Here is a 15,518-nt window from a genome sequence, read left to right on the forward strand (position 1 = left end):
CTTTAGTGACCAATAAAATGATCTTTTCCCCCCATGCAAAAGATTGTGGAAGAATAGTGCCTAATGAGCACAAGGTACCCAAATACTTAACCATTATAATCCTGTTTAAAAAACTAAATATTTAATAATGGCTTTATTGCCCTAAAAAAAGGAGAGGAACTTCTACACACACTAAATAAGCCTGGAAACTAATTTTGCAGTTATTCACAATAAATAATATCATTAACATTCTTCCTCTGAGCCTCCCTAGCCTAGTGAAGTGACCCTGTGCAAAGATTCTGATTGATCCTATGTCTGTCTGTTTTGGTTAAGCTATAAGACGGTATATGGGGACAGCTGCACTTGGGAGCAACTTAAAACAAATTTCATCTTAGTGGCATCTAATCCAGTCCTTGGTACAAGACACATGGAAAAGTCAGTGTCGAAATTAAACAATGAGGGCTTTGCAATGAGCAGATGCTTTTGCCTTGCAGTTGTAAAACCTTTGAACAATCCAGTACTCTACTGTCTGGTCACGCAATGACCACAAAGCAAAGGAATACATTTTGTCATTTATACAAAATGTTTGCCATGAGCTTTTAGTTTTTTTTTTTTCTTCAAAAAGATTTTTTACAAATAATAATAGGAAAATACTGAAAACAATAATATTAATTCCAAATTGAACAATAGGTTTTTAAAATATATTCAGCACACTAAATATGTTCTTTAAAAGATTAATTCTTTGAATGCATATTATTGAGTCATACACAAGACACATCAGACAAAAGAAGAGTACCATAACCAAAAGTTTTAAGAGGTTGTGGTCAAATAATTTTTGGCAGATGTAAATAATTTTCACCTGTAGACCTTATACCGAGTCTTGGTCTAACTTATGTCTACTAGCACTTTATATTCACTTATCCGTGAATTCCTTGTTTTGTTTTTTGTTTCTTTATTGGTTTGTTTTATGGGGGTGGAGGGATAGGGAGAAATGGGGATATATATTAATCTACTTTAAGGATGAAGAATATTTAAATGCTAAAATACTTCTCAGCTTAAGCAGTGTGGTCTTGTAGAAATTGCAGCCTTTCCTAATCCTTATGTTACAGGACGGAACCTTATCTCTAGCATTCACATTCAGGAACCTAGGGGTTAATATTTTAACACTGCAATAAACTCTTCTTCATAAGAAAAAAGCATTCTAACCACAGTAGTCTTGGTGAAAGCACAGAATCAGCCCCACCTAAGAAAGTGTCTGTATGGTCATGATCAATCCTCCTCTTCTGCTAATTAAGGTTTTGGCTTTAAAGATAAGTTTTTATTGTACCTGCAAAAAAAAATCTAGTAGCTTTATCTTTATTATAAATAGTCTATTGCAAGAAGAATTTTTTTCTGTTTTTCTTTCAATTTTTATTATAATATAATCTTTCCAAGAATATCAATTCAGTAAAGTCTCATTGCTTATGAATTTCATTGGATATTTTGTTGGCTATAGGTTTAAGAATTATACTCCTCTCTCCCCATCCTACACCTTATATTTCAATGGAAAGTCCCAAGTAATGACCATATAAATATGAAATAGTCAAATTTTTATTTCAAATATCAAATAGGGCATGCTACCCTCCTTAATTAAAATTCTTTGAAAAATAATATAATTTTGTGGCTGGTTTTGCAGTTCTGTATTTTTTTTTCTAAGAATGGAATTAAAACATAGATCCAAATAGCATATTGGTATAACATGCTTTCTGGAATATAAATTTTAGATGTTCATTTAAGGAGACAGGCTAAACTTAGAAAACTATATGAAACATTTATAACTACTGATATGTAAAATTGATAGGATTTTGTTGTCTTCTTTGCTAATAGCTACTATTAAAATGAATTTGAATAATGGTGTCACTAATATATGTCACCAAACAAAAATAAAGCATGATACAACCTATTATAAGAAACTATAAAATCATACAAAATTAACTGAAAATATCTTTCTAAATTTGGTCCTTTGCATCCTAACCTACACAGCTTACAAGGAGAACTGATTATTTTGCAGTGTTAGTATTCCAATTACAATAGTGTATATGAACAGCCTCAAGGATATAGAATAACTATAAATTTGTGCAAACTGATTTGGTAATATTTTGTAAATTCATAATGACCACTTAATAGCCAGAATTATGCTAATAGAATTGTGTGAAAAAATTTCTTTGGAAATGTATTCCAACATTAAAATTATCAATTACACAATTCCCAGTTGCATTTAATGTACTTTATTACACTAATTTCTTTATGAGACCATGTAGAGATTTGCAAAAATGGTTAACTCAAATAGTTTTCTTTAATGTGTATTTTATCCTTTCAGTTCACTCAATAGCAGCAATATATTTTATAGTATATACTTTACTCAAAAAATACATAAATAAGTCACAAACCAAAAGCTAACAGATGTGTGACTTCTAATTAGTTATAATAATCTCTGCTTCAATGCCATTAGAATGAGCCTTTCTTTTCTTTTGAAAACTCAAAAAGCTTTTCCTTTGAATTTTAAACTGTCAGGGTGCTTCAAAGTCAATGTACAAAATCTGCTTTGATTAAAATTTTAGACATCTACAGTGATAACTTTATGAAAGGAAAATATTAAATTATAATTATCCTAAACAGACACAGTCTTGTGAAACTAACCCTACATTCATGTTAAAACACAAAGAGTTGAATATAATGAATTTGATTCATCCTGGGACACAAAGCTTCACCACAGTAAACTCAGTCAACTGTTGCTCTTGCGCCTACATTCATGGTGCTTAAATAGCGCACTTTAAAACAAAAAAAACTCCAATTGGCTTTTCATACATCCACCCTCCCCAAAAATAACGCACTTGAAAAACTCAAATGATATGAAAGGCTTCAAGGCCTCTTTTCTCCCTTTCATACCCTTTTTTTTTATTTCTGTTTGCAGTAATCTGCCTTTCTCTTTCTCTTTCTCATTGCTACAGAGCAAGCGAGGAGGCTCAGAGCTTTGAAAAGGGGGCTCAGTGTGTAATGGGTCCACTAGAATTAATTTACTTGCACCAAATCCATTGAGCACAGAGGTTCCCCCCACCTTCTCAAATCATTTGGAGTCGAACGCAGCCCCCAGCCTTTGTAATTCTAGTAAAGCACTTAAAGTGCACAGTAGGTGTTCATGAGGACCATCTGGTCAAAAGCAAAACAAGCTGCTGATTTTGCCTTTGAATAGAATGAAGCAAGTGTGAATTAGTCTCTTCAATTAGCACTATTACAACCTGTCAAGTGCATATTGTAAAACAGGATTATTACAGTATTGGTCACCAGTGCAATTATTTACTCTCTGCCTTTTCTTGCATATAAAAAATGTCTTATGTTTATTAGTTTGTGATAACTGAACATAATTTTTCTTAACTCAGGCATTTTAAAACTACCAACACAAAAATCACATTATGAAACATAGTTGTCGGCTACAATGACAGGATGCATATATCTTAAGTAACAAAGGACTACAGCATTGCCTTTAATTCTTAACAAAATTTCATTGTATCTTCTTGAAATGCAGGTCAAAAAATACTCACAGGACGGGGGTGAAAAATATTCTAAAATACTTCCGGGGATTTGGGGAGGGGTAATTTCTGAACAGTTACATTTGGAAGTATTACTTAAAATTTCTTTCTGAGGGGATGATTTATTAAAAAATTAAGGAAAACCTCAACACTTATAAAATGATCATTACTGATTTGTTTATTTAAAGCAGTGAGATTCAACAAATTTGTCTTAAAATGCAACGTGAAACCAGTAATGTATATGCATATTTAGAAAAAACTCATAATCTCCTTTTCTGAAAGCTGAATAGAGGCTTGAATTCATTGCCAGTGCCTAAGAATTTATATCTCTTTCATTCTTGCCAAGATGTCATTTGTGATTTCAAATTTTTAAAAAATCAAACTCTGATATATGCTAATTAAAATTATTATTCTAATTGAGCTAATATGTCATTTATCTTGCAGCAAAAACAAACCACTTAAACTTTTAATTAAATAAGCACACAACTTAATTTAACCCTCTAGCATATGCACATTCTCAGCTATCCTACTCTTTCCTGAGTTCTGTGCCAGCAACCCTCCTTCCCCATACTGGAAAACAAACAAACCAACCAAAAACAAAACAAAAACACTCAATACTTAAAACATTTTTTTAAAAAAGGCATGTTAGTTAAGAAGTTATAGTCAATTCATTGCTAGAAAATTGCTCATTAGTACAATCTGTAAAAACTACATATTCACCAACTGTTACTGGCCACCAGAATTAAAGAAGAATATTCCAAAGTATATATTAGTCAAACAAGTTCAGAAAGTAGCAAGCAGAAAAATAAGCACAACACACAAAACCTGCCATGAGGCTCAAATTTTCACTGTTAAAATTAGCCTCGTGTTTTTACAATTATTTTAAAGAACTGGAGATTTAAGTATGTAAGTTCCTGTCTTGATACTGATTCAAAAACTCTGTTGGCTTGCCACTTAATCACTAGTTTGTACAACATGGTACTAGTAGTGAAATGTGCTGTTACACCCTGCAAGACATAGCTTTATAGGTTGTCCATTTCCCCATTTTCTTCCCATTAAGAAGTAAATCAACATTAGTAAGAACAGTGAGAATTCTGGGGTAAAGTGAAACTTGGGAAAGGATTTAAATAATTCCAATAGCTATTCATTGTGCTTCTCACTGTAATACATAAGTGATACCCCATGATTCCACACTAAAAATACTTAGGTTTCTTATCTTTGTTATTCTGGATCAGGTGTATATTCCTTAAGTTGCATGACATCTACAAAGAAAAGTAGATATTTTGCCTAACAGAAGCTTTTGCAATAATAAAGACAAACAACAAAGAATCAGTTTCCAAGAAAAGTTGGCTTGATTTCAGGGACTTATATCCTTTTGCACACCTGGGTTTAGGATTTGATTTGCAAAAGGCAAATCGATCTTCCTTCCACTCCCTTTTTTAACCCATCCCAAGTGCACTGGAAATCACAGATCTTTAAAAATATCAGCAGATTACTAAATCTGTACAACTAACTGTTTAGAAATCTGAATTTTCAGGGTAGAATATTTTTTATAACAAGGTGAGTTTGTTTAAATTTTCAAGGAAGGTCAGCATTTTAAAATGTGACAAGTAACCAATTTAGGATTCAAAAGGTAAAAAAAAATAGATTGTCACAAAAAATTGTCATATAATTTTTTATAAACTGTTTTGTAATAATGGAAAAGAGAAAGGATTTTTCTTCTCATGACTACTTGAAACTCTCCCCATTCTGGCCTTTTTATACTCTTACTGCCTTCTCAAATAGGAGGATAATATAAGTGGAAGGATTTGTAAAAAGGTTAAAACAAAAATAAAATCAAAATTAAACCCTCAATAACTAACTAGCTTAAATTAAAATCTAGAGCATCAAAGGACAAAAGTCATGTGTCATGGGGCAGCAGACCAGAGTCAGAATGAACAAACACTTCTACAACTATTGGTTTATCACCACTAACTTGCATGACCATATGGTCACTGAAAAATTAATCTGAAATTCAAACTGAATCTTGGTTTTATTTTCTAATTCAATATTTTTTAGAATGTATTTTGTCCAATTAACAGCTGAAATCAGTTCCTTTTTCAATCGTATTTCATTTACAAAAATTTCCCCTGGGTCAAAAAACAAAAAGCTTTCCTTTAAAACTTCAAGGCTTTCTAAAATTAACAACTGTTTTTCACCTAGAACACAAAAATAATATATTACACTGGAAAAATGATTAGGAATTGTTTGGTTTCTCTAAAACTTCTTCCTTTCTCACAATTTTTTATTACTGGTTAGAATTCATTCTTGGACTAAGTACTAAAAAGACTGAAACTGGTGATTAATTTACACCGTAGAACACATGGCATCATTAAAATTCCATGTTAAGAATAGAAGTATTAGTATTTATAAAATGTAACTCCAAAATTATTTCAACATTATATTTTTATCTTAGTGCAATCAAACTGATTTTGATTGCAGCTGTAGTCCTACAACAAGAAATAATACACATACTTAAGTGTCTCCGTGGGTGGCAAGGCTGTACATAAGAACACCTTTCTTGCTCTTGAAACCACCCCAACCACAGGTATTCCACAAGTTGAAGGAGAAAAGTGATAGGACTATGCCTATAGAGGTGATCCATATCCTTTTCCTAAATTGTTCAAAATAAGAGCCAATGTGGGCCGTCTACTCACAGAAAAGCAATTAGTACAAAAATAACTACATTTATTTTTTCCTGGCAGCTAGCATTTCAAAATATAATTTAAAAATAACTTTTAAAAAGGAAAAAAGAAGAAGAAACCAAACTCTTACCAAGAAATACATAAGAATATCTGTTTCTGCAAAAAATATTCCTGGAACATTTTTCAAAAGATATTTAGAAAATGTTAGGAAAAAGATTTACTGTTTTCAAGTCCTTGAAGCTTAAAATATATTTGATAATCTAAATAGTATGACATGGAGAACAGTTTCAGCCAACTGTGGCTCACAATGGCACATTTACAGAATTTTAAATATTTCTTTTAATAATTGATGTAGTCATTTTGAATCATTCTGCATAGGATATCAGGTGTGAGCAGATTGCATTAACGCTGCTTAAACATTTCAACTTGTCAGTATGGCCAACTCGATTTCGGAAATATTTGCAGTATTTTCCCATCGAAACAGTAATAAAGGCAAAATAAATATATGCCACTACTTTATAATCACCGAACATTAATGAATATTTTATGTCTTTTTAAATCTCCCTGTTTAATTTAAAAGGGTGAAATTAAGTCTCCTCCCTGCAATATGCCAATTATCTGTAAATCAAACAATAACTTGGCCATTATGCTCCTTTTTGTTAATATAAGAGAAGCTAATTTGAAAACACTGAATGGCATTTTTAGGCTATCAGCTTAATAGTCCTTTCTGCCCTCTTGTGGAAGAAAGTTGAAATACACCCATACACCTGAGTTAACAGAAACTGCCCCCCCCCCCCGGGGGGGGGATAAATATATATATATATAAACTTCAACCAGAAATAAAAAGAAAGCAGTTTATATTAAACCATCATGTATTATATTACCATTCAATTCAGAAAGTGAATCAACAACAGACTCAAATTCATCTCTCATTATCTTTGCTTTGTGTTCAAACTGCATTTCCTTGTTTAATTAAAATTCACATATATAATTTTTATTTTACTGTCATGAAGATTCTGTTGAAACTCTGAGGTAGATCCACAATAAATTATTATTTCTAATACATTAACACATGATTTTTAAATTTTTAAATTTAGAGCATAGAATATCCATTAGAGATTAACACTTTATAGAGATTAAAAGTGAAATGAAAATTGATGTTTTGATAATCCTGAAAAAAAATAAACCAAACACATGATTCAATTTAGGAGTCAGAAAAAAATTTTAAAGACTTTGATTACCAGTAAACAAATTAAGTGATCAATGGAGAAAATAAATTTAAATGAGATCTTTATTCCAAATTCAAAAGAGGAAATTCATTGACAAAACATGAAAGAAAGAAACAGTAATTGTCTAGCCATTACTGAAACAATTTATATACTTCTGAAAATAACTGGTTCTTCCAAGATAACATAAGTAATATTTTAAGCAATATAGTCTTAAGTAAAAAAATTATGAAATAATCCAAGATTAGGCATGATTAATTCTCTTCAAAAAATTAGCAGACAAAAGACTATTGTCTTCATAAATTATGAGGGGTAATAATACACAGTTACTATTTCAGTCTTTCTGAATACACTAGTTCAGTCATAACCTTAAATGTTTTCCCCTTACGGAGACAAATTATTGGCTTTTAGGTAGGTGGGGCCAAAGGCATACCAAGAAGGTACCTCTTCTCTCTTGGGGGAGGTTCCTTTTTGAAACTGTGGCCCTCCTTAGACATGGTAAAGAAAATATTGACACACTAAATAGACTCTTCTCAGATATTCGAGCTAAATGACAGTCTCCAACAGCACCTTACAAATCCTGTCCAAGGATAGAATTGAGCTGCTTAAGAAAAGCTTCCTCAAATTTCTTTTAGAAACAGAAGAGTAAAAAATATGAATAGGTAACATATTTGAGAGTAACCTTTCAAATAAAATATAAGCATCTTCCAAAATGAATGCTATCAATAATTTCCAAATTAACATTTTGAATAATCACTATTGAAAGCATGAAATACCTTATATGATAATGCATTATTCTTAAGCAGGGTTTTAAGTAGATGAGTTTAAGAATTATCAAGAGCTCCCATTTACAACATATCTTTCTGGGTCAAATCATTTAGTATATCTACAGTAATCACTGATGTTCCAGTTAATTAAAATTAAAAACCCAATAATGAAACATAAAGAGAGTTTCCAACCAGAGCAGATAAGCCCTCTTTTAACAGGGTCAACATTAGCTATAATGAGCTACCTTTATTCCTTAGCTGTGAGACATAACTCACCTCCTGAATGGTACTGCTTCCTGAGAAGTTCAGGTTGTACTCCCGCTGGACTTCTCGGTGGGTGATGATCAGCATGAAGTTTTGATTTAATGACTCCTGCAGGGCACTGAAAGGGTTGAAAGAAAAACAAGGAACTCAGAGATGAACAAGTTCTAGCTTGCTTTACAGCTAGCTGCAAAAACCCCAGGAGTACCCTAACCTCCACACAGGCATGTCCGGGCCCAATGTTATCATCTTTTCAGCTCCTAAAGGCAAGAGAGCAGGCTGAGTACAACCAAGGGGAGCTAACCTGTTAACTCCTTCTCTACCAAAATGTTTTTAAACTTCAATTCTAAATACTTTGCATACATACAAAATTTCCATAAGTTAAATGCTTCTGTCTACATACATATTTCCTCTAAAAGAACCAATTATCAATTATGTCAAATTCCAAATATGCTACTAAAACAAATATGCAAAGACTGGTTCAATCTTAAGGTAGAAGTAGCTATACTAGAATAAGTATGAAATTATTGCTTATACTCATGAATTTATAGAACAATAGAAATAAGATTTCTGTCAAAATTCAGAAGATACTGAAATATATAGAACTTTACACCAAAATTCCCTCAAACTAATTCTGCTTTCATTAAGGACCCAGCTATACAGACTTAAGAAATTAAAAAATTCTAAGCAACGTTTTAAAAATCCCATTTCTAAGTTCCAAAATGTTAGAAATCTATCAGAAACATAAACAATTATGATATTTAGCCACATAAATTAAGAAAGGTGTCACAATTCTATTTTAATGTCTATTAATTATTAAGACATACTATCTTTAATCTAAGGTTAAAATAAAAGTCTATTGCCTATTATATCCAAATAATCTATACTCCCTGCCTTGAGTGTAGTTTTGACAATATTCTGGCTGTGCTACATGGCTCTGGCCTTCATAATTCCTCCTTTGCCCATTTGAAACTTTGTGATTATATGATAAACATGCACACAACATAAAGATTAGAAGCTGTTTGTTCTATTGCCTCCTGTAGAGTTCACAGGTTAATTACAGACTAAAAATACCTAGGAAGCACTAATATATATCATGAAATATCACTGATCAAAATCAAAAGAAATTCTACCAGGTTTCTTGAGGCAAGAATCTCTGTCATTGCATCCTTAGATCTTAAACATAAAATCGGAACACTGCAGATTCTTATTGAATAATGAATAAGTTGTAGATGTCCACAATGTAAAAGTCTGATTCATCCTTGTATCTCATACAACAATGTTGTCTTCTAAAAAACTACCATTAGAGTTAAGACATTGATTCATTTATTTATCAGCATTACTTCAATGTTTTGCATTATTTCAGATACAAAGGAAATCAATCCAAACAAGAAAAACTCAAGTCTAAGTGGGATAGGTACTACTGAGAAGTTGAAAGCACAATGAAAACTGAGAAGGAAGTACTTTACTCTACCTCAGTAAAAAGATTAAAGAGTTATGGGAAAGCTTCAGAAGAAAAGACATATATAAGTTGAAATATGAAAGATAAGTAGGAAGTTAAAAGTCTATCATTCAGAAGGGATAAAAAAGTTTTATTTGTTTTGTTTGGTTTTGTTTCAGTAAGGGAGAAGGTAGCACTTTTTTTACACAAGGAAACTAGGGGAGAGACATAATATACCCATGTACTTACTAGACACCTATCTATGTTCATGACATTCTAGTTGCTAGGGAAATAGTGGTGGGTTAAAAAAAAATTTAAAAAATGGTCCCTGCTTTTGTAAAACTTACATTCTAGTAAAAGAGACAAAGATCAAGTAAATGAATTTTAAAGAATGTTAATAATTTTAAAGAATGTTAAGTGTTGTAAAGAAAATAAAACAGGATTATAAGATACGAGATAACAGAGGGTCAAGGTCAAAGGAATTACTTTCCACAGAACAGTTAGAGAATGCATCACTAAGGAAGACATATAACTTGAGGTTGGTATGATAACAAAGAGACCACAAGGGTCCAATCACATAGGTCCTTGTAGCAACATTGGAGGTTTGTTAAAAGAGAAGTAGTTGGGGCTGGGGATGTGGCTCAAGTAGTAGCGCGTTCACCTAGCATTCGTGAGACACTGGGTTCGATTCTCTGCACCACATAAAAATAAAGATATTGTGTCCACCTAAAACTAAAAAATAAATATTTAAGAAAAAAGAAAAGTGGTAAAAGCCAATATATATTTACATCTATTTAAGATTACTCTGGCTACAGTGAGATGAGAGATATAGGAAGACAGACTGGAAACTAATCCATAAAAGAAGCGATGGTGTTGGACTATGATGGTAGAGTTAGAGATGGAAAGGAGTTGTTCAATTCAGAATACATTTTAAAGATAGAAGCCAGAAAAATTTTATCACTTCTCAGTGACAAAAATTAGGGTATTACCACTCATCTTTCATATTTCAACTTATATATTATGTCTTTTACTCTAAAGCTTTCCCCTCTTTTACCCTGAGGCAGAGTTAAGTACTTCCTTCTCAGTTTTCATTGTGCTTGTTTCAATTTCTCAGTAGTACCTATCCCATTAGATGAAATGTGAGAGAAAATGAGAACCCCAAGGTTTCCGGTTAGAGCAAAGAGAAGGATGAAATTTCATTTAACAAGGAAAATGGGTGGGGAAATTGAGAGTGATGTTTTAGATATATTAAATTTGAAATGCCTATTAGGCATCAAAAAAAAAAGTCACAAACAGTTGAATGTAAGAGCCAAAAGTCAAGAGAGGTCAAAGCAAGAGAGTTAACGGTATACAGACAATATTTAGACTTTGCGGCCAAAAGAAATCACCTAGGAAAATACGTTATCTATAGAAAAGCAGAGAGGGTGAGATGGAGCCCTTAAGGAATTCCAGTCACTTGAAATAAAGCAAAGGGGAAGGGGTCCTTTAATGGAGTTTGATAGTGAGATAAGAGAAAAATCAAGAAAGTCTAGTATAAGAGAACCAAATGACATAACTGTCTCAATTAGGACATGCTCAATCACACTAAATTCTACTGCTACATTAAGTGCAATAAGGCCAGGAAAATGACCATATTCATGTTTCAGAGATTATACTCTTCTGATTTGCCCTTAATTACCAGGGAATTGAACCCAGTAAGATTATATTTCTGCTTCCATTGAGTTTATTGAGGGATGGGTAGACAAGCATACTTAAAAATTCACTACTGGGCTGGGGATGTGGCTCAAGTGGTAGCGCGCTCGCCTGGCATACGTGCGGCCCGGGTTCAATCCTCAGCACCACATACAAAGAAAGATGTTGTGTCCGCCGAGAACTAAAAAATAAATATTAAAATTCTCCCTCTCCCTCTCTCTCTCTCTTTAAAAAAAAATTTTTTTTAAATCACTACTGTCGACCAACAATAAAAAATAAATAAAAAAATCACTACTGTCATGTGTAACTAATTAAAATAAATTTAAAAAAGGAAAAAATTCACATAAGATCACATATGGTACACATGTGCTTTTAAAAACTCTAATACCGATCTTCTTAATGTGCTACACACACCAAAAGATACTTAAATGAGACCATCTATACTTTCCACAGAATCCAGCATAATTTGCAAGGATTTTATTGCTAAAATGTTATCTAAGCAAATTGACTCCAATTGCTGAAGCTAATGGAAAAAATTAGGGACTCAGTTGCTGTATCCAGAGCAATTTTTTTCCCTCACAGTGCCTCCTAATGTCCTAATGGTTGTCAGGATAACCACAACCATCAACAATCACACAGGCTGTCTCTCAAGTAGCATTTCAAAATGCAAATGCTACTTCAACTTTTGATTTTTAAAGTCTAAGAAGGATGATCAGCTAAAATAGCTAGGTGAGAAATAATGAAATGTTTTTGTTTTAAATGGCATGTTTTCTCTTCAAGAGATGATAAAAGGTGGCAACAAAAGAAATGTAAAAACTTTTAAAAAGCAGATTAAATTCTAACACACTGCAAGAAATAGTTTTGTGAGAATAAAACATACGGTCTCTCCTCATTGTTCTTTTTTTTTATTTTTTTCTCCATTATTTTTTTTTTCAATTGGGATATTTATGTTTATCAACAAAGACATGGTTTGGTTTCTACAAAACAGACAAGGATCAGGTATACTTTGCTCTACCTTCAAATACAGACTGAAATTAATATTTAAAATATAACCATATACATTTGTCCCCAAACTCTGAGCTAGTGGCTGTTTGGGATGGGACGGGACGGGATGGAATCATAAACACGTAGGACAGAAGACATTTTAACTCATATCATCTCATAATTCTTCTAACAAGGTTTTTGTTTGTTTGTTTTTTGTTTTGTTTTGTTTTTAAAGAGGCTGTGTCTTGCTATGTTGCCCAGGCTGGCTCTGAACTCCTGAGCTCAGCAATCATCCTGATTCAGCCAGGATTACAGGTGTGCACCACCACACCCAGCTAATTTCTTAACACTGGGGAAGAGTATGTGTAAGAGAGGGAATGCTAAAATAAAGACAAGACAATCAATTTCCTAACATTCTTAGCCAAAAACAGCTTTCTTCTTTGTCCACAAGTCTTGGGTTTCCAATATTCTTTCATTAGAAAAATCTATTATCTATGCCTGAGAAGATCACCTACCAATTTAACTATAAACATTTATCAGGAAAAAAGATAAATCTGTAGTTGAGGCATTTTTATACATGTGAATGTACAAAGCCATATATTATTACTCTTCACGTGTCAAGAACTGATGAATCAGCAACACTAAGAAAATAAATATAAGTCTTTATTGTCTTGACTGAATTTATTTTATATTCAAAGAGCATTTCAGCAGGCCAGAAAGGCTCAGGGCTATATTAATATATATGATATATTGATTTTTTTTCAAGGTTAACTTACAGCTGCACTGTAGTAGTAAAACCACCATTTGATCACCATGTAGTTACAGACCTATCATTAATTCCTGAAGAATAAAGAGAAATGGTTTCTCCTTTGCAGGCCCATTTCATAGTGTATCACATTAACAGGTTAAGGAATCTTGAACTAAGAATAAAAATATCATCGAGGAATTTCTTCTCCTGCAATTTCTTGAATCCAGAATTCCCTCTGAAAGTCTTCAGTGGGCAGATCTAACCAGGCTGAACCATAGACTACCTATTAAAACATTAACTGTTCTAGGGCAAGAACTCACTATTATAAAGTCTAACCCCATCAAAACTAACAACTAAACTAGAAAAGATAAAGATAAATTTTCAGGGCTGTTACAGACTAAAATGTTTGTTTCCTACCCAAAATCCATATATTAAAGTCCTAATTCCCAATTTGATAGCATTTGGAGGTGAATCCTTTGGCAAGTAATAGGTTTAGATGAGGTCACTAGGATGGTGCCCCATGATGGCACTAGTGTTCTCATAAAAGGATTAAGAGAAACCGGAGCTTTTTCTCTCTTTCTGCCATGTGAGAATACTGCAAGAAGGCAGCCAAGACAAAATGAAGGCACTCTCAGAAACTGAATTTGCTGACACCTTGATCTTGGACTTCTTCCAGACTCTAGAAATGTAAGAAATAAGTGTCTGTTGTTTAAATCCGACAGTTTCTTGCATTTTGTCACAGCAGCCCAAGCTGACTAATGTTAAGGGACCTTAGTTAGGGCTTCTGTATTCACAGAACTCAAGTAAAAGCTGTCATCAGTTCAGTATAGACTTTGAAAGTGGCTGCTTGTTAGACACCTGTATGTATACATCCAAATTAAAACCTGGCTCATTAAAATCCACGGTAGAAAACCATATACTTCTGTCAAAACTCATACATAACTTTGAGACACTTAAGAATTGTACATTTACTTTATGTTAATTACATTTCCATAAAATATTTCAACCATAAAAAATGCTTGAATAAACTGATAGCCACCATCTTCCCAATTCAATGGGTCCAATTTGGGAGGGAGGGTACTGGGGATTGAACTTAGGGGCAACCACTGAGTCACATCCCCAGCCCTATTTTAGATTTTATTTAAAGACAGAGTCTCACTGGTTGTTTCACGCCTCGCAGTGCTAAGGCTGGCTTTGAACTCTCGATCCTCCTGCCTCAGTTTCCCAAGCTGCTGGAATTATAGGCATGCACCACAGTGCACAGCTTGCCCAATATTTTTTAACTTCAAAAATACAACACACTTTTAATCAGTGTAAAAGGGAACCATGGGCTTGTTGCCATTATGACTTAATAACACTGTACGTCTAATGACATCTGTGAGTTGTCATCATTGAAATTATACTTCTTAAAATCAATGCTGCATGTGTAGTTAAAACAAGTTTTTGTTGTTTTTTTTTTTTTAAATCAATACAGAGATAGAAAGTCTCCTTTTGTTCCTGCTGTGTATATGTGCTACTTCTTTTCTTGCACTGGATATTTTAAATAAAAATATCAATATAAGACAGGATTATCAGGTTATTTATACTAGATTTTATTTTTTAAATATGGCCTGATATTGAAGCAAGAACATTAATTTATTTCAAACACCTATGATTTATATAATAAAAAAGTAAATAATTTTAAAATACATTATTGAATTTTTCTTTTACACTTTACATCTTCCCAAAACACACTAGAATTTTTCTTTTTTGTCTCTTTAGAATATGTTGTGATCTACAATGATCTTTTTAATCCTTTTAAATATATCTGATTTTAGATTAAAAAGCATGACACATGGCAATTTAAATTTCCATTCTAAACTTACAGAGTCATATGAGCTCTTGTCAACAAAAGACTAAATTTACTATAATTATGGATTATTTACACTAAAACAAAATAAGAAATCAATATGTAAATGTAATGTTTGTTGTAGCTAATGCAGCCAGCAATGACAGATTAGGTTCAAATAGCAATCAGTTTGAAAATCTGGCACATATGTAAATGAACTAGGGCCTTGATGTTTACACATGATTGTATTTCATTCAGGATTTTTAAAATGTCTCAGGAACAGCATAAAAATAAAATGTTAATCTTTCCACTATAAATATTACTTGAGCTATTATCATA

General features: G+C 32.6%; 1 protein-coding gene across 1 annotated transcript in view; it reads right to left on the reverse strand.

The window, feature by feature from the left end:
• The window catches only part of Faf1 (Fas associated factor 1), a 399,930-nt gene that overhangs the window by 209,416 nt on the left and 174,996 nt on the right, over positions 1-15,518 (reverse strand). The window contains exon 7 of the mRNA XM_077791122.1: positions 8,502-8,607. Coding sequence (XP_077647248.1) covers positions 8,502-8,607 — 106 coding nt within the window. The remainder of the gene's footprint in view (positions 1-8,501; positions 8,608-15,518) is intronic.

The sequence above is a fragment of the Urocitellus parryii genome, chromosome 11, assembly GCF_045843805.1.
Source record: "Urocitellus parryii isolate mUroPar1 chromosome 11, mUroPar1.hap1, whole genome shotgun sequence".
In the NCBI taxonomy this organism is placed as follows: Eukaryota; Metazoa; Chordata; class Mammalia; order Rodentia; family Sciuridae; genus Urocitellus; species Urocitellus parryii.